At 39.7% G+C, this 19,319-nt stretch overlaps 1 protein-coding gene and 1 long non-coding RNA gene across 5 annotated transcripts in view; both read left to right on the plus strand.

Moving 5' to 3' along the window:
- The first annotated feature begins 691 nt into the window (after positions 1-691).
- The window catches only part of AUH (AU RNA binding methylglutaconyl-CoA hydratase), a 180,217-nt gene continuing 161,589 nt past the window's right edge, over positions 692-19,319 (plus strand). For 2 of the 4 annotated variants that reach the window (XM_055579118.1, XM_055579119.1), the window contains exon 1: positions 701-1,042. In XM_055579118.1, the coding sequence (XP_055435093.1) occupies positions 781-1,042 (262 nt within the window). In that variant the 5' untranslated portion in view covers positions 701-780. Of the gene's footprint in view, positions 1,043-19,319 lie in introns of all 4 variants that reach the window. The other 2 variants (XM_055579120.1, XM_055579117.1) reach the window with 2 other exon arrangements.
- LOC129650527 (uncharacterized) lies at positions 11,213-13,495 on the plus strand. The gene is made up of 2 exons (XR_008713805.1): positions 11,213-11,431; positions 12,182-13,495. It is a non-coding gene; the product is annotated as an uncharacterized LOC129650527 (long non-coding RNA).

Below are 19,319 nucleotides of genomic sequence, written 5' to 3' on the forward strand. Positions count from 1 at the left end.
CGCAAAGAGTCGGACACGACTGAGCGACTGAACTGAACTGAACTGAGCTTCATGCCCTTCCTGAACTCCCTATGGTACAAATCACCTATGTTTACAGGCACGTTTAACTGATAACCCACGACTCTTACGGGGCTTTCCTGGAGGCTCAGTGGTAAAGAACTTGCCTACAAATGCAGGGGACGCAGGTTTGACCCTTGGATGGGGAAGATTTCCTGGAGAAGAGAATGGCAACCCACTCCAGTACTCTTGCCTGGGAAATCCCATAGACAGAGGATCCTGTGGGCTACAGTCCATGGGGTCGCAAAGAGTCGGACATGACTTAGCGATTAAACAATGACAAGACTCTTAACACATGAGAAAACTGGGGTCTCAGGCAGTGCCGCTACCTTGTCAGGCCAAACCTGAGACCAAACGTTTCGGTTTACCTTTGCAGCTAACTCAGGACCCCAGAGAGTGCAGGGAGGGGGCTCTCTCCCAGGATTCTTGTTTCCCTAAAAATATTCCACAGCCTTGGAGAATTACTTTCCTGCTGCCTTGAGTGCACAAGCTAGGAAACCTCGTGTCAGACAAGGGAGGCCTGAGAGTGATGAAAGTTCCGTCATCGGTGCTGGGCGGGGCGAGGATTCCCGGTCTGAGCCTGTCAGGAGGAGACCCCGGAGGCGTGGCTGGGCGGGGAGAGCCGGGGGCGGGGCCTGGGCGTGCCCTGCGGCGTGCGCGGGGCTGGCTAGCGCGCGACGTGGGCGGGGCAGCAGCTGCGGGCCCACGCCGTAAACAGATAACATGGCGGTGGCGGCTTCCGCGGCACCTGGGGCCTTGGGCACTTTGCAGGCCAGCCGTGCCCGCTTGGTGGCCGCTTGCTGTGCGCGGCTAGGCCCCAGGTGGAGGCTGCCCGGCTCCTGGACGTGCCCTCGGGTCGACTCGACGATATGGGCCCGGGGCTGGACGCCCGCGGCTGGGGGAGCGGCCTGGCAGAGGGGCTACAGCGCAGAGGTGAAGCCTGAGGACGAGCTGCGGGTGCGGTACCTGGAGGAGGAGAACCGAGGTGAGGGGTGTGACCCGGGTGACCGTGGGTCCTAGGGAAGGGTCTCAAGGTCGCGTGTTTGGGCTGACGTCAGTGTCTACGGAGAGGCTCGAGGAGGGGTGTCCTCCCTTCCCCCACTCATGCTTTGCAGCTATTTAGTGCTTTCCATGCCTAAAGAGGGCTTCCCTGGTGGCTCAGACGGTAAAGAATCTGCCTGCAATGCGGGAGACCTGGTTCTATCTCTGGGTTCGATCCCTGCCTTGGAGGAAGGCATGGCAACCCACTCCAGTATTCTTGCCTGGGGAATTCCATGGACAGAGGAGCCTGGCGGGCTACGGTCCCTGGGGTGGAAAAGAATCGGACACGACTGAGCAACTAAGCACATGCCTAAAGATGTACTAAGGAGTAGCTTACCTGCAAAAGTAGCCCTTGGCGCCAAAGACAGAAATGCAGCTTACGCTTTCATCTCTCGGTGAGCCAGGATTAATAAATCGGGTGAATGATATTTGCTTCCAGATTTCGTTATTACTCTGTAATTGCTTTCGGTTAACTCAGCTGTGAAGGGGAGAGTTTTAGAAGCTGCAGTGAAAGTGCACTTTATTATTCTGAGTATTCGTCAATTTAAAGCTGTTCATCTGAAAAAAAATTTTCCTTTTCATTTTATCTTAGAAAGATAGTTTTGTGGACTATTTTCACTTCAATTAGACAATTTTGAGTATTTTCTTGGTTTTCCAGTTCCTTTGCTAAGCCTGGGGAGAGACACAATTGGGGATGATATTGATGTTGCCCTTGAGCTCCTTTAGTGGGAGGAGACAGATGCTTTAGCAAAATAATACAGTGGGAGGAAGGGTTATGATCCAGGGTGTGTGCCAGTCGGTAGGAATGCTGTTAAAGCCCAGCTCCTTTCACTTGCCTTGTTGGGAGAAGCTAAATGGATCATGAAAGGTGGAAACAGCAGCGTGCCAGAAGGGTAGTCTTCGAATTTTGACATGCAGTTATTGAGCACCTATAATCTGTTAAACAGAAGTGCAAAACCAGTTAAGTTATGTTTGATATCTGTAAGTTCCTAATATATCAGGAGAGATACTGGTGATTAAAAGATTATGCTAATTTTAAAAGCTTGATGAGAGCAAAAGGTTGTAATACCCTCAAGACGCATATGATCAACTATATTCGGTGAGATTGGAAGATTCCAGAGGGGAGGTTCAGAAGGTCAAGTTAGGATTTTGCCAGATGCATATGCCGTCCAAGGCGTTCCTTGCAATGGAATTTGACATTACTGAGGCAAACTTCTCTGTGCTTCTATTTTCTTATGGGTAATATAGAAAAAGTAATACCGACTTTGTATGGCTGCTGTGGAGACTAGATGGGAGTGTGATATTAATTGCCCACTAAGTATCAGTCTAGCTCTTAGTGGGTACTCGGAAGTATATGATGAGTTATTTAATTTATTTATTATTCCTGACAGAAGAGCATGGTTAAAGGCACAGCATATGAACATGTATGGTGTTCTGGGGAAATGACATAGGGCAAATGTGGTTGTAGTATGGCATGACAGGCAGAATACTGAGAAATTCAACTGGAAAGTAGATTAGCACTGGAGTGACTAGAGCCGTCCCATCTCTTGGGAGGATTTCAGTTACATTAGGTGTACCAACAGTACATTAGGTGTACCAACAGTACATTAGACACAAAAGCATTGCAGGTACAGCTAGTAATATGCACCATATTCTGTATTTTTTTTAATCTAAATAATGCACCGGAGAAGGCAATGGCAACCCACTCTAGTACTCTTGCCTGGAAAATCCCATGGACGGAGGAGCCTGGTAGGCTGCAGTCCATGGGGTCACTAAGAGTCGGATGCGACTGAAGCAACTTAGCAGCAGCAGCAGCAAATAATGCACACTGAAAATAAATTTTTATAAAATTTCTGAAAAGTCCTTCAGTTAGGTTTCAACTGGATCAAGGGAAAGAAATCAGACTATAAATTCAGAATGTTTTCAGTCACTTGAAATGTAAAAATCAGCTACTAGTAAATACAGTTTTTTAAGAAAATTGACCCGCTTCCTTTCAGGATTGGCCAGGTGACAACTTAGTTTTGTCTAACATTATATAGGCTTTGCTTTACTGTCAAACCAGCAGTAAGCAGTGCAAAGAAAAACAGCATGGCAAGGCTGATGGAAGTGAAGGCGTCTCCGTGGTGTCTTTGCTTCTCATTAGAGGTGAGTCCAAAATTCTGTCCTCTCAGGAGTCTGCAGGCAGTATGATGACTCTGCTGGGTCAGAGGAGCCCCAAACTGCTCTCTGCCCTGTAGGCCTTGTTAGGCTGCTGGAGGCAGGTAAGTGCAGAATATATCAGCTCTCATAGGTTTTTGGAGTTCCATATTTGTAATTTGTTGTGGAAGCTCAGTTAGACACCAACTTTCTTTAGTCGTTATTTCTTGCATTGTTGTCCAGCCTACTTAGTGTTTAGAGCAGTGGCACTGGTTATGGTTTACAAAGGTCTCTCCTGGTTTTCTGCAGTGGCCTCTATAGGTCTCCAGTCATTCTCCTTCCCAGTTTATTCTTTGCCTTGCTGCTGGAGTTATTTTTTCAAGGCCAAGCAAGAATTGCATCTCTGTTCAGTTAGAAACCTGTAGTGGTCTCTATGGAGAAGACAATGGCACCCCACTGCGGTACTCTTGCCTGGAAAATCCCATGGACGGAGGAGCCTGGTAGGCTGCAGTCCATGGGGTCGTGAAGAGTCAGACACGACTGAGCGACTTCACTTTCACTTTTTACTTTTACTCATTGGAGAAGGAAATGGCAACCCACTCCAGTGTTCTTGCCTGGAGAATCCCAGGGACGGCAGAGCCTGGTGGGCTGCCGTCTATGGGGTCACACAGAGTCTGACACGACTGAAGTGACTTAGCAGCAGCAGCAGTGGTCTCTAATGTCTGCAAGCTCTCACAACTGCGGATATTTACAGATCATGCATCTCCTTTCTGCTGCACCTAAGCCTTACCCTTTCCTCCTCTTATGTGTCAGTGCTTCTGCACACACCTTCTGGAATGACCTGTCTCCTGTCCCTACCAACCTTCTCCAGTCCAACAGATTTCTACTTGTAATTGTGACCCATTTTAAAAATAGTTTTTCTGAACTTTGTACCAGCTTCTGGCAGAAAGAGAACAAATAAGCAAATGCATAATGCAAGTTATTCTTAATACCTGCTCCTTCTTCATGCATTCACATCTTCTGGAGTGTCTTTGTAGTCCTCCCACTTTTCTGCATGTTCTTTACCAGCACTGTTCTTGTCCAAGCAACAGTTAGAACTGGACATGGGACAACAGACTGGTTCCACATAGGAGAAGGAGTACATCAAGGCTGTATATTGTCACCCTGCTTATTTAACTTATATACAGAGTACATCATGAGAAATGCTGGACTGGAAGAAACACAAGCTGGAGTCAAGATTGCCGGGAGAAATATAAATAACCTCAGATATGCAGATGACACCACCCTTATGGCAGAAAGTGAAGAGGAACTCAAAAGCCTCTTGATGAAAGTGAAAGTGGAGAGTGAAAAGGTTGGCTTAAAGCTCAACATTCAGAAAACGAAGATCATGGCATCCGGTCCCATCACTTCATAGGAAATAAATGGGGAAACAGTGGAAACAGTGTCAGACTTTATTTTTCTGGGCTCCAAAATCACTGCAGATGGTGACTGCAGCCATGAAATTAAAAGACGCTTACTCCTTGGAAGGAAAGTTATGACCAACCTAGATAGCATATTGAAAAGCAGAAACATTACTTTGCCAACGAAGGTTTGTCTAGTCAAGGCTATGGTTTTTCCTGTGGTCATGTATGGATGTGAGCGTTGGACTGTGAAGAAGGCTGAGCACTGAAGAATTGATACTTTTGAACTGTGGTGTTGGAGAAGACTCTTGAGAGTCCCTTGGACTGCAAGGAGATCCAACCAGTCCATTCTGAAGCAGATCAGCCCTGGGATTTTTTTGGAAGGAATGATGCTAAAGCTGAAACTCCAGTACTTTGGCCACCTCATGCGAAGAGTTGACTCATTGGAAAAGACTCTGATGCTGGGAGGGATTGGGGGCAGGAGGAGAAGGGGACGACAGAGGATGAGATGGCTGGATGGCATCACCAACTCGATGGAGATGAGTCTGAGTGAACTCCGGGAGTTGGTGATAGACAGGGAGGCCTGGCGTGCTTCGATTCATGGGGTCGCAAAGAGTCGGACACGACTGAGCGACTGAACTGAACTGATGAATATCTTTTCACGTGCTTATTGTCCATGTGTATGTCTTCTTTAGAGAAATGTCTTCTCAAATCTTTGTTAATGGGGTTGTTCTTTTGTTGTCGAATTGTAAGTGTTCTTTATATATTCTGGATACAAGTACCTATTCAGATATATAACTTGAATATATTTTCACGTGTTCTATGGGTTGTCTTTTCATCCTTGTTAATTTTGAAGAACCTAGGTTTTTAATTATGGCGTAGTACAATTTTCATGGACAGAGGAGTCTGGCAGGCTACAGTGCATGATCTTGCTGGACATGACTTAGCCACTAAAGCAACAACTGACCAACAGTTTATTTATTTACTTATTTTTGTTGTTGAATATCAAAGAATCTCTAGAGAATTCTCAGTTTTTCAAGAAAGTCAAGTCAACTGGTATTTTGATAGGCATTGCATTGAATAGGTAGATTGATTTGGGGAATATTGCATTTTTAACAGTGTTAAATTAAGCATGGAGAAGGCAATGGCACCTCACTCCAGTACTCTTGCCTGGAAAATCCCATGGACGGAGGAGACTGGTAGGTTGCAGTCCTTGGGGTCGCTAAGAGTCGGACACGACTGAGCGACTTCACTTTCTCTTTTCACTTTCATGCTTTGGAGAAGGAAATGGCAACCCACTCCAGTGTTCTTGCCTGGAGAATCCCAGGGACGGGGAAGGCTGGTGGGCTGCCGTCTTTGGGGTTGCACAGAGTCGGACACGACTGAAGTGACTTAGCATTAGCAAATTAAGCATTGCATGAACATGGAATATCTTTTCACTCAGCAGTGTTTTGTATTTTTTCAGTGTATAAGTCTTGCACGATTTTTGTTAAATTTATTTCTAACTATTTCATTCTTTTTGGATGCTACTGTAAATGGAATTGTTTTTCTTAGTTTTCAGTAATTACGTCCTACAGTAATACAGTTGTTTTTGTATGTTGATCTTGTATCATGCAACTCTGTTGAACCTGCTTAATTATTCTCATAATTTTTTTACTGGGTTTCTTAATATTTATCTATATACAAGATCCATGTCATCTGCACATAGAAGAAATTTTACTTATTCTTTTCCAATCTGGATGCCTGTTACTCTTTCTCTTGTGTAATCTCCTTCCTTAAGCCTCCATTACAGTGTAAAATAAAAGAACAGACATCCAAATCTTTTTCCTGATATGTGGTGAAAGCATTCATTCTTTCACCATTAAGTATGATATTAGCTGTGGGTTTTTGGTAGATGGCCTTTATCAGGTTGAAGGAACCTCTGTCTATTGCAATTATGTTCATAATTTGCAATTATGTTCATGAAAGATAGTGGTCTTTAGTTTTCCATTCTTGGTATATCTTTGTCTGGTTTTGGTATAAGGGAAATGCTTGCTTCATAGAGTGAGCAAGGAAGTGCCCCTTCTGCTTCTATTTTCTGGAAGAGATTGTATATCCTTGTAGCTGGAAGAGCTACATACTTAGAAGTGTTTTTATCTGGGTGAAAATAAATGAAAGTTGCTCAGTTATGTCTGACTCTTTGAGACCCCAAAAATTTTCCAGGCCAGAATACTGGAGTGGGTAGCCTTTCCCTTCTCCAGGGGATTTTCCCAACCCACGGATCAAACCCAGGTCTCCCGCATTGCAGGCGGATTCTTTACTAGCTGAAATATGAGGGAAGCCCTTTTCTGGTTGAATTTTGTCCAGTTCTTTTTCTGCATCTATTGACATGATTGTATGACTTTTCTTGTTAAGCCTATTATATGATTGATTATGTTAATTGATTTTCAAATATTGAACCAGTCTTACACACCTGGAATAAATCCCACTTGATTTTGGGGTGTAATTATTTTTATACATTGCTGCATTTAATTTGGTAACAGTCTATTGAGGATTTTTGCAGTTATGTTCATGAAAGATAGTGGTCTTTAGTTTTCCATTCTTGGTATATCTTTGTCTAGTTTTGGTATAAGGGAAATGCTTGCTTCATAGAATGAGCAAGGAAATGCCCCTTCTGCTTCTATTTTCTAGAAGAGATTGTATATCATTGTAGCTGGAAGAGAAATTATATCATTTTTTTCTTTGAATGTTTTGGTAGAATTACAAGTGAAACTATCTGCACCTGATGTTTTCTGTTTTAGAAGCTTATTAATTGTTAATTATATTTCTTTAATAGATGTAGGCCTATTTGACTTAGCTCTTTCTTGTCCTGGTAGATTGTACCTTTCAGAAAGTGGGTTTATTTCATATAACTTAGCAAATTCATTGGCATATAGTTGTTTGTAATGCTTCTTCACTATGCTTGTATCAGTGAGGTTCAGTAGTGATGAATTTCTCATGTTAGTACTTTGTATTTTCTTTCAAAAGATTTCTGATATTAGTAATTTGTTTTCTTTCTTTCTCTCTCTCCCATGGTGAGCCTGGCTAGAGATTTATCAATTTATTGATCTTTTTAAAGAACTAAGTTTTGATTTGACTGATTTCTTTTCTACTGATTTTCTGTTTTTATGTCATTGATTTCTTCTGATTTTTAATTTTTTCCACACTTATGTTAGATTTAATTTGTTGTTTGTTTTCTAGTTTCTTAAGGTGGAAATATAGATTTCCACTTCTTAATAAGTGCATCAGTGTTATCAGTTTTTTTTTAAGCACTGCTTTTGCTGGGTCACACATATTTTGAGTTCAGTCACTCAGTCGTGTCTGACTCTTTGTTTGCTCAGTCATATCCAACTCTTTGTGACCCCTTGAACCGCAGCGCGCCAGGCCTCCCTGTCCATCACCAACTCCCAGAGTTCACCCAAACTGAAGTCCATTGAGTCAGTGATGCCATCCAACCATCTCATCGTCTGTCGTCCCCTTTTCCTGCCCTCAGTCTTTCCCAGCAGCAGGGTCTTTTCCAGTGAGTCAGCTCTTCGCATCAGGTGGCCAAAGTATTGGAGTTTCAGCTTCAACATCAGTCCTTCCAATGAACACCCAGGACTGGTCTCTTTTAGGATGGACTGGTTGGATCTCCTTGCAGTCCAAGGGACTCTCAAGAGTCTTCTCCAACAACACAGTTCAAAAGCATCAATTCTTCTGCGCTCAGCTTTCTCTTTATAGTCCAATTCTCACATCCATACGTGACTACTGGAAAAACCATACCCTTGACTAGATGGACCTTTGTTGGCAAAGTAATGTCTCTGCTTTTTGATATGCTGTCTAGGTTGGTGATAACTTTCCTTCCAAGGAGTAAGCGTCTTTTAATTTCATGGCTGCAGTCACAATCTACATTGATTTTGGAGCCCCCAAAAATAAAGTCAGCCATTGTTTCCACTACTGGATGCCATGATTTTAGTTTTCTGAATGTTGAGCTTTAAGCCAACTTTTTCACTCTCCTCTTTCACTTTCATCAAGAGGCTTTTGAGTTCTTCTTCACTTTCTGCCATAAGTGTGGTGTCATCTGCATATCTGAGGTTATTGACATTTCTCCTGGCAGTCTTGATTCCAGCTTGTGCTTCTTCCAGCCCAGCGTTTCTCATGATGTACTCTGCATATAAGTTAAATAAGCAGGGTGACAATATATAGCCTTGACGTACTCCTTTCTCGATTTGGAACCATGTCGAGTTCTAACTGTTGCTTCCTGACCTGCATGCAGGTTTCTCAAGAGGCAGGTCAGGTGGTCTGGTATTCTGATCTCTTTGAGAATTTTCCACAGTTTATTGTGATCCACAGAGCCAAAGGCTTTGGCATAGTCAGTAAAGCAGAAATAGGTGTTTTTCTGGAACTCTCTTGCTTTTTCGATGTTCCCAACAGCGGATGTTGGGAATTTGATCTCTGGTTCCTCTGCCTTTTCTAAAACCAGCTTGAACATCTGGAAGTTAACGGTTCACGTATTGCTGAAGCCTGGCTTGGAGAATTTTGAGCATTACTTTGCTAGCGTGTGAGATGAGTGCAATTGTGCGGTAGTTTGAGCGCTCTTTGACATTGTTTTTCTTTGGGATTGGAATGAAAACTGACCTTTTCCAGTCCTGTGGCCACAAATTTGCTGACATATTGAGTGCAGCAGTTTCACAGCATCATGTTTTAGGATTTGAAATAGCTCAACTGGAATTCTATCACCTCCACTAGCTTTGTTCATAGTGGTGCTTCCTAAGTGGCAAGGGGCGGGGGTGGGGGCGGGGACACATACACGTGTTTTGGTAAGTTGTATTTTCAGTTTCATTTAGTTAGAAATATTTTTACTTATATTTTACTTAGAAGTACCTTATTTAATCCCCAAGTATTTTGAAGTTTTCCAGCTGTCTTTCTGTTACTGATTCCTGGGGTTTATTTCCATTGTTATTTAGGAGCATATTCAGTATGATTTCTATTTTAAATTTGTTATGGTGTGTTTTTTGCCCAAAATATGGTTTGTCATGGTGAATATCCATATGATCTTGGGAAGAATGAGTAGTCTGCTGTTGTTGGATTCAGTATTCTATATTCAGTTAGATATAGTATTCAATTAGATTTAGTTGATTTTTTGGTTGGTATTCCTCATTGGAAAAGACTCTGATGCTGGGAGGGATTGGGGGCAGGAGGAGAAGGGGACAACAGAGGATGAGATGGCTGGATGGCATCACTGACTCGATGGATGTGAGTCTGAGTGAACTCCGGGAGTTGGTGATGGACAGGGAGGCCTGGCGTGCTGCGATTCATGGGGTCGCAAAGAGTCGGACACGACTGAGCGACTGAACTGAACTGATATTGTTAATTGATTTTCTGCCTGCTGGATCTATTAGTGATAGAGGCGCGTTGAAATTTGCAACTGTAGTGATGGATTTGTTTATTTCTCCTTGTAATTCTGTCAGTTTTTAAATCATGCAAATTTAAGCTCTATTGTTTGGTGAATACACATGGGTTATTATGTTGGAGAAATGATCCCGCCAACATTATCCCTTTTTCTCACTCAGACTGTTCTTTGTTCTGAGATCTGCTTTCTCTGAAATTAATGTTACCATTCCAGGTTTTATTAGTGTTGTTGTGTTTAGTCGCTAAGTTGTGTCTGACTTTTGTGACCCCATGGACTGTAGCCCGCCAGGCTCCTCTGTCTGCGGGATTTTTCCAGGTAAGAATACTTAATTGCATTGCCATTTCCTTCTACTGATTTTCCCGACCCAGGGATTGAACTCAAGACTCCTGCATTGGCAGATGATTTCTTTACCACTGAGCCAGCTGAGAGGCCCTTTTTTAGTTTTAGCATTATCTTTCTTCATCTTTTGATTTTTTAAATCAGTGTGTGTCTTTAAAGTGGATTTCTTGTATATGTCATATGGTTGGGTATTGTTTTAATCCACTCTGACAGTATCTGTCTTTTAATTAGTGAATTTTAGACCATTCATATTTAAATTGATTATTGAAATAGTTGGATTATTATGTATTTATAACTGTTTTCTATTCATTGCCCTTATTTTTTTCTTTCATTTTTTGACTTTCACTCTTTTTCTGCCAATTGTCTTCCCTTTTAGCTTATCAGTTACCCTTTTTTAGAGATTTTATTGGTTGCCATCTTATTTGCAGTTCATGTTTACAACTAATCTACATCTACTTTTAATAACACTATATGACTTCATAGTGGTAAAGGTATAAATGCATATTCCCGTTTTTACACTTTTCTGTAAGCTACAGTCACCACATACGTTATTGCATTATTGTTTGGAATAAGTTGTTATCATTTAGTTATAAGTCAGAAAGAACATTGACATTTATTTAATAGTCTGTTGTTAGTAGTAGTTGGGCTTAATAGTTCTGAATTTGTTTTCCTTTTATTGTAGAATAGAGCAAATGAAAACCTGTTGGTCTTGGGAATTAAACTTATCATTATGATGAAAAGAGAAGAGAAGGAGAGAGATGGTTTAAATATGGGATGGGGGGAAGTGAAGAAGAAACTTGTTGCATTGGATTTGAATTAGAGTTACCAGGACAAACTTATAAAAATCATAAGTATATTGTATGTATACATATTTACATTTATTTCCTTTTCTGACCTAATTGTCTAAATGAAATGAAGTAGCATGGTAGCAATAAACATATCTGAAATCCAGATTTTGGTTTCTAAAGACTATTCCCTCATTGAAGAAAGAAGCCAGGACTTTTTGGAGAAATGTCTGATTTCAGGTCTGGAGCAGGGAAAGTGAAAGGTGAGTCTGGAATATCTTTGTGGGCCAGGAAGCAAGGAAGTGTTCAAATAATAAAAGGATCATGGCAGGGCACAGCCTTACAGGGCTCTCACTGAGCATATCTAGGGTAATTTGAACATTTATGGATTAATGGAACAGTGTTAATGGATTATATAGCACCTTGAATAAAGAATCCATGAAGCCATAGAGATTACATGAAACAGTGTGGTAGGGAAGAACATATTTTTATAGAAGAATGGTAGGAATGATAGAAAATCGCCATTTTTTGAAACTACCAAGATAAAAATAAAGGAATTATCATAGCAATGAAATACAGATGCTATATCTTTTTCCAAGTCTGTATACAGTTGTCCCAACACTGCTTAATCATCGTTACTCCACTGTTTTGAAGGGCATTTTTATCACAAGCTGAATTTCCATACTGTCTTTCTGTTCTGTTTTATGATCTCTGTAGATGTTGTTGTTCTCCATTATTTTATGATTAAAGCTGTGATGTGTTTCAGTAGGGCCAGGTACTCACTCCTTCATCTTTACTCTTTTTTTTTAATTTGTTTTCATTCCTTTTCCTGCATGGTTATTTTTCTGCAAGAGTTTTGAAATGTTCATGTATAATTTCAGAAAAAGGCTTATTAGTATTTTTATTGACATTGTGTTGGGTTTAAAATTATAATATTTACATAATGTTTTTTTTAAACATAAAAACATGATGTTTCTATTTGTTTAATTCTACTTTTTTTTTTTTTTTTAAAGGACAGTTTAAAAAGTGCCTACCCTTAGGGCTTGCTCATTTATGTTACCTGTATCCCAGGTCATCCTGCTTCCTGTCTGGTTCATAAAAATGAAATAATTTGTTTCACTGTATCTTCTAAGTGGTTTCCTTTCTCCCTCTGTTTCTCTATTTATTTTTATAGGAAGGCTATTGTTTCTGGATGTATTAATTTCATGTGTTTCAAATAAATATGCTTTTGTTTGCAGTAGTTTTTTATTTGATTTGGATTTTCTAGGTTTATAATCATCATTTGTTAATGATTTTCTAATGTTTCTAAAATTTGGGTATTATAAAAATTGCTGCATATTCTCTTTGTATTCAAGTGAGAGATTTCTGGGTTAGTTCTTTATATTTTTAGAACCCTAATTAGGGTTAGGGCTAGGATTATAAAATTCTAACTATACAATTTCTGTTATTTGTAACCTTAGTTTATATCATCAGAACTTTTGATAGTTGCATCTTGTTCTCTTATCCAGTGCTTTATCTAGAGATTGACCTGGTGCTTTATCTAGAGATTGAATATAAACAGAGTTTGTAATGTTATTGATAATATTTATGTTGGTACTACCTTCAGTTTATCTTTAGAAGCATGTACTTTCCATCTCTGCTCCGCAGCCTATGTGATCTCTCACCTGGATCTCTGCAGTAGCATCTTGTTTAGTATGCCCTACTATAATTATTATTATTATTATTATTTTTTGGTCTATGTAGATGAAATTCACATAGTACAAAATTAACCATTTTAACTTTTCAAGGTGTATATCCAGTAGTTTTTAGGTTATTCCATGTTTACAACCATCACCACTGTCTTAATTCCTTTCAAATTGCTTTCAAAACAAAGCCATGGTTCTTAGTCACTTCCTCCTCATCCCTTTCTCCACAAGGTTTCCAAAACCCACTAATCTCTCTTCTGTCTTTATGGAGTTTGTCTATACCAGGTACTTCATGGAAGTAGAATCATACCATGTGTGATTTATGTCTGAGTTCTTTAGCCTAATGTTTTCAGAGTTTGTCTATTTTACAGCATGTATCAGCATTTCATTTGTTTTTATGGCTGAATACTATGTCATTGAATGGATATAACTTTTTTGTGAATAGTTATTTGTTTGAATGTATGTTTTCATTCTCTTGGGTAGATACCTAGGAGTAGAATCATGTGGTAACTTTATGTTTGGTGTTTCGAGAAACCACCAGACTGTGTGAGAGTTATATGAGAGTTCTTATTTCTCCACATCCCTGTCAATGCTTGTTTCTTTTTTAAAAAAATTAAAGCCATCTTACTGGGCATAAAGTAATTTTTGTGGTTTTTGGTTTGCATTTCTTTAGTAACAAATTCATTGTTTCATTTTGAAAAAAAAATTTTTTAATTTTTTAACATCAGAAACATTTTGTACTGGTGTGTAGCCAATTAACAATATTGTGGTAGTTTCACGTTAACAGCAAAGGGACTCAGCCTTAGGTATACATATATCCATTCTCTCCCAAACTCCCACTCCCATCCAAGCTGGCACATGACATTGAGCAGAATTCCATGTGTTATACAACAGGTCCTGGTTGGTTTTCTGTTTTGAATATAGCAGTGTGTACATGACTTTCCCAAAGTCCTTAACTATTCCCTTCCCCCCAGTAACTGTAAGTTTGTTTTCTAAGTCTGTGAGTAAAAAATGGGCAGAAGACCTGAACTGACATTTCTCCAAAGAGAACATACAGATGACCAGTAGGCACATGAAAAGATGTTCAGCATCACTAATTATTAGAGAAACGCAAGTCAAAACTACAGTGAGATATTACCTCAGACTGGTCAGAATGGCTATCATCAAAAAACCCACAAACAACAGATGCTGAAGAGGGTGTGGAGAGAAGGGAGCCCTCTTGTACTATTGGTAGGAATGTAAATTGGAACAGCCACTATGGAGAACAGTAGGGAAGTTCCTGAAAAAACTAAAAATAGAGCTATCATATGAGCCTGCAATCCCTTTCCTGGGCATATATCCAGAGAAAAACATGGCCTGGAAAGAAACATACACCTCAGTGTTCATTGTAGCACTGCTTACAGTAGCCAAGACATGGAAGCAACCCACTGTCCATCAACAGAGGAATGGATAAAGAAGAGGTGGTACATGTATACAATGGAATATTACTCAGCCGTTAAAAAGAATGGAGTAATGCCGTTTGCAGCAACAAAGGTGGACCTAGAGAGTGGAGAGTGTCATACTGAGTGAAGTGAATCAGAGAGAAAGTATCATATCAGTTCAGTTCAGTTCAGTTGCTCAGTCGTGTCTGACTCTTTGCGACCCCATGAACTGCAGCACACCAGGCCTTCCTGTCTATCACCAGCTCCCAGAGTTCACCCAAACCCATGTCCATCGAGTCAGTGATGCCATCCAGCCACCTCATCTTCTGTCGTCAACTTCTCCTGCCGCCAATCCCTCCCAGCATCAGGGTCTTTTCCAATGAGTCAGCTCTTTGCATGAGGTGGGCAAAGCATTGGAGTTTCAGCTTTAGCATCATTCATTCCAATGAACACCCAGGACTGATCTTCTTTAGGATGGACTGGTTGGATCTCCTTGCAGTCCAAGGGACTCTCAAGAGTCTTCTCCGACACCACAGTTCAAAAGCATCTGTTCTTCAAAACTCAGCTTACTTCATAGTCCAACTCTCACATCCATACATGACCACAGGAAAAACCATAGCCTTGACTAGACGAACCTTTGTTGGCAAAGTGATGTCTCTGCTTTTGAATATGCTATCTAGGTTGGTCATAACTTTCCTTCCAAGGAGTAAGCGTCTTTTAATTTCATGGCTGCAGTCACCATCTGCAGTGATTTTGGAGCCCCCCAAAATAAAGTCTGACACTGTTTCCACTGTTCTCCCATCTATTTCCATGAAGTGACGGGAGATGCCATGATCTTTGTTTTCTGAATGTTGAGCTTTAAGCCAACTTTTTTCTCTCCTCTTTCATCTTCATCAAGAGGCTTTTTAGTTCTTCTTCACTTTCTGCCATAAGGGTGGTGTCATCTTCATATCTGAGGTTATTGATATTTCTCCTGGCAATCTTGATTAAGGTTGTGCTTCTTCCAGCCCAGCGTTTCTCATGATGTACTCTGCATAGAAGTTAAATAAGCAGGGTGACAATATACAGCCTTGATGTACTCCTTTTCCTATTTGGAACCAGTCTGTTGTTCCGTGTCCAGTTCACAAGATCCACACAGTCAAAGGCTTTGGCATAGTCAATAAAACAGAAATAGATGTTTTCCTGGAACTGTCTTGCTTTTTTGATGATCCGGTGGATGTTGGCAATTTGATCTCTGATTCCTCTGCCTTTTCTAAAACAAGTTTGAACATCTGGAAGTTCACGGTTCCCGTATTGCTGAAGCCTGGCTTGGAGAATTTTGAGCATCACTTTACTAGCGTGTGAGATGAGTGCAATTATGCGGTAGTTTGAGCATTCTTTGGCATTGCCTTTCTTTGGGATTGGAATGAAAACTGACCTTTTCCAGTCCTGTGGCCACTGCTGAGTTTTCCAAATTTGCTGGCATATTGACTGCAGCACTTTCACAGCATCATCTTTTAGGATTTGAAATAGCTCAACTGGAATTTCATCACCTCCCCTAGCTTTGTTCGTAGTGATGCTTTCTAAGGCCCACTTGACTTCACATTCCAGGATGTCTGGCTCTAAGTGAGATCACACCATCGTGCTTATCTGGGTCATGAAGATCTTTTTTGTACAGTTCTTCTGTGCATTCTTGCCACCTAGTCTTAATATCTTCTGCTCCTGTTAAGTCCATACCATTTCTGTCCTTTATCGAGCCCATCTTTGCTTGAAATGTTGCCTTGGTATCTCTAAATTTTCTTGAAGAGATTTCTAGTCTTTCCCATTCTGTTGTTTTCCTCTATTTCTTTGCATTGATCGCTGAGGAAGGCTTTCTTATCTCTCCTTGCTATTCTTTCTAACTCTGCATTCAGATGCTTAAGTCTTTCCTTTTCTCCTTTGCTTTTCGTTTCCCTTCTTTTCACAGCTATTTGTAAGGCCTCCTCAGACAGCCATTTTGCTTTTTTGCATTTCTTTTCCGTGGGGATAGTCTTGATCCCTGTCTCCTGTACAGTGTCACAAACCTCCATCCATAGTTCATCAGGCACTTTGTCTATCAGATCTAGTCCATTAAATCTATTTCTCACTTCCACTGTATAATCATATGGGATTGATTTAGGTCAAACCTTAATGGTCTAGTGGTTTTCCCTACTTTCTTCAATTTAAGTCTGAATTTGGTAATAAGGAGCCACCGTCACCTCCCGGTCTTCTTTTTGCTGACTGTTTAGAGCTTCTCCATCTTTGACTGCAAAGACTATAATCAATCTGATTTCAGTGTTGACCACTTGTTGTTGATCACCGAGTGAAGTAAGGCAGAGAGAGAAAAGTATCATATGACATCCCTTATATGTGGAATCTAAAAGGAAATGATAGAAATGCATCTCATTTATTATGTCTTCTTTATAGAAATATTTATTCATATCCTTTGCCTGTTTTTCAGTTGAGTTGTCTTTTTGTTGTGAGTGGTACCAATTCTTTATATAATCTCAATATTAACCCCATATCAGATGTATCATTTGCAAATATTTTCTATTCATGGGCTTTTTCACTTCCTTGGTAATTTTGATGAAGTCTAGTTTATCTGTTTTTTTCTTTCATTGCTTGTGCTTTTATTGTCATATTTAAGTCAGTGTTGCCTAAACCAGAATTGTGAAGATTTATCATTTGTTTCCTTCTAAGAGTGTTACAGTTTTAGGTCTTCGATCCATTTTGAGATAATTTTGTATATGTTGTGAGTAAAGGGCCCAACTCCATTCTTCTGTGGGTGAATATCTAGTTGTCCACCCCTGTTTGTTGAAAAGTCCTGCACCATTGGATGGTCTTGGTATCCTTGTTGAAAACAAATTGATGACTGATTTTTATTACTGAGGTCTTTCTTTATTACTTAGATCTCTTTCAGTGTGTTTTGTAGTTTTCAGTGAAATTTCTTGGTTAAGTTTATTCCTAAGTGATTGTGTATATATATATTTTGATGCTGTTACAAATTGAGTTGTTTTCTTAATTTCATTTTTGGAATGTTCATTGATAGTGTATAGAAATACAACTGATTTTTGTATATTGGTATTATATTATGCAGCTTTTCTGAGTTCACTTGTTAGCTCTAATAGTTTTTGATGGATTCATTGGGATTTTCTGTGTGTAAGACCATATTATTTGTGGATGGAAATAGACTTACTTCTTTCTTTTCCTCATAGTTCAGTTGATAAAGAATCTGCCTGCAGTGCAGGAGACCCTGGTTTGATTCCTGGGTTGGGAAGATCTGCTGAGAAGGGATAGGCTACCCGCTCCAGTATTCTTGAACTTCCCTTGTGGCTCAGCTGGTAAAGAATCCGCCTGCAATGCAGGAGACCTGGGTTCAATTGGGAAGATCCCCCAGAGAAGGGAAAGGTTACGTACTCCAGTATTCTGGCCTAGAGTATTCCATGGACTGTATAGTATATGGGGTCACAAAGAGTCGGACACGACTGAGCAACTTTCACTTTCATTTTTTTTCCTATCTAAATTCCTTTTATTTCTTTTTTTTGCCTACTTACCCTGGCTAGAATTTCTGTTACATTGTTAAATAAATAAAGTGGTGAAAATGGACATCCTTATCTAATTTTATCTCAGGGAGAAGCCCTTAAGTCTTTTAACATTAAATATGATGTTAATTGTAAGTTGTTTTTTTTTTTTTTTTAAAATAAATGTCCTTTATTAGGTTGAGGAAGTTTCCTTCTGTTACTAGCTTGTTGAGGTTTTTAAGTTATTATTTCTTAAAAATCATTTAAAGCATGTTGGATTTTGTCCAGTGTTTCTTTTGCATCAGTTGAGGTGATCATATAGTTTTAAAATATTTTCTTTTATTCTGTTAGTGTGGTGTATTACTTTGCTCAGTTTTTGTGCTGAACTACCCTTGCATTCTTGGGTAAATCCCTCTTGGTCATGACTGCTAAATTTGACTTGCTAGTATTTTGTTGAGGATTTTTTAAAAATCTGTATTCATAAGGGATATTGGTCTAGTATATTCTTGTTTCCTTCTAATCTGTTTTCTACACTGTGGCCTGAGTGACCTTTTTAAAATGTAAGTTTGAACATAGAAATAAATTTCCCCAGTTTGAAAAAAAGCTATTAGAAATGCATAGCAAACATTGTACTAAACGGTGAAATGCTTAGAAACATTTTCATTAAAGGTATTGACAAAATAAAGGAACTTATTATTTTTGCTAATATTATATTGGACTTGAAGGCCTAGCTGAAGTGAAACAGCAGGAGAAGGAAATGAGAAATTAACATTGGAGCAGAAAACATAACTGTTAGTATTTTTGAACAAGATTGAGTATTGACTTAGAATATTGAAGAGAACCACATAAGTCTATTAATATTTCATAAATTTGCCAGAAAAAGTTTATGTAAAATAGCACTAAAAAAATTGCACTTTCCACATACTCTCAATATATAATTAGAAAATGTAACTGATATAGAGTGATTTTTATAGTTATTTAGAATACAGTTATTTGATTTTTAAAATCAGAAGGAAAATAATGGACTGTTTTATAAATGGTTCCAGCCAAAAATGTTTGTGCATATTAGAGAAAATAAGACTCCTGTGGAGTTGAGAGCAGCAGAAATTAAAGTAGTCAATGTAAGGAGACAGGAGCAGAGGATTGTTTTATTCATTGAGGTAGAGGATCCTTTATTTTGTTTGAATTTGTTTAGTTTTACTTTTTCTAATTACCTATACAGTTAGTGTATATGAACAGTATTTAATATGGTTTGTTTTGAACTAATAGTCCTTTCCTCCACCCCATTTCCCATATTCCAGAAACAGTTATTTAAAACCCTTTGGCTGATTGTTTTGGGCACATGTCATCGCATTTAAAATAACATACATATATTTCTACTTCTGGAATTTTCACGTTTAGGTATTATCTGTCTACTGACTTTTTGCCATGGAGGATAAGGGTTTGGTCCCCTTTCGCACTCCACCACACATGTGTACCTTCTTTTTTGCCCTTGTTCTTCCTCTCATTTGGCTTTATTTCTAGGTC

Source organism: Bubalus kerabau, chromosome 4 (genome assembly GCF_029407905.1).
Source record: "Bubalus kerabau isolate K-KA32 ecotype Philippines breed swamp buffalo chromosome 4, PCC_UOA_SB_1v2, whole genome shotgun sequence".
Classification (NCBI taxonomy): Eukaryota; Metazoa; Chordata; class Mammalia; order Artiodactyla; family Bovidae; genus Bubalus; species Bubalus kerabau.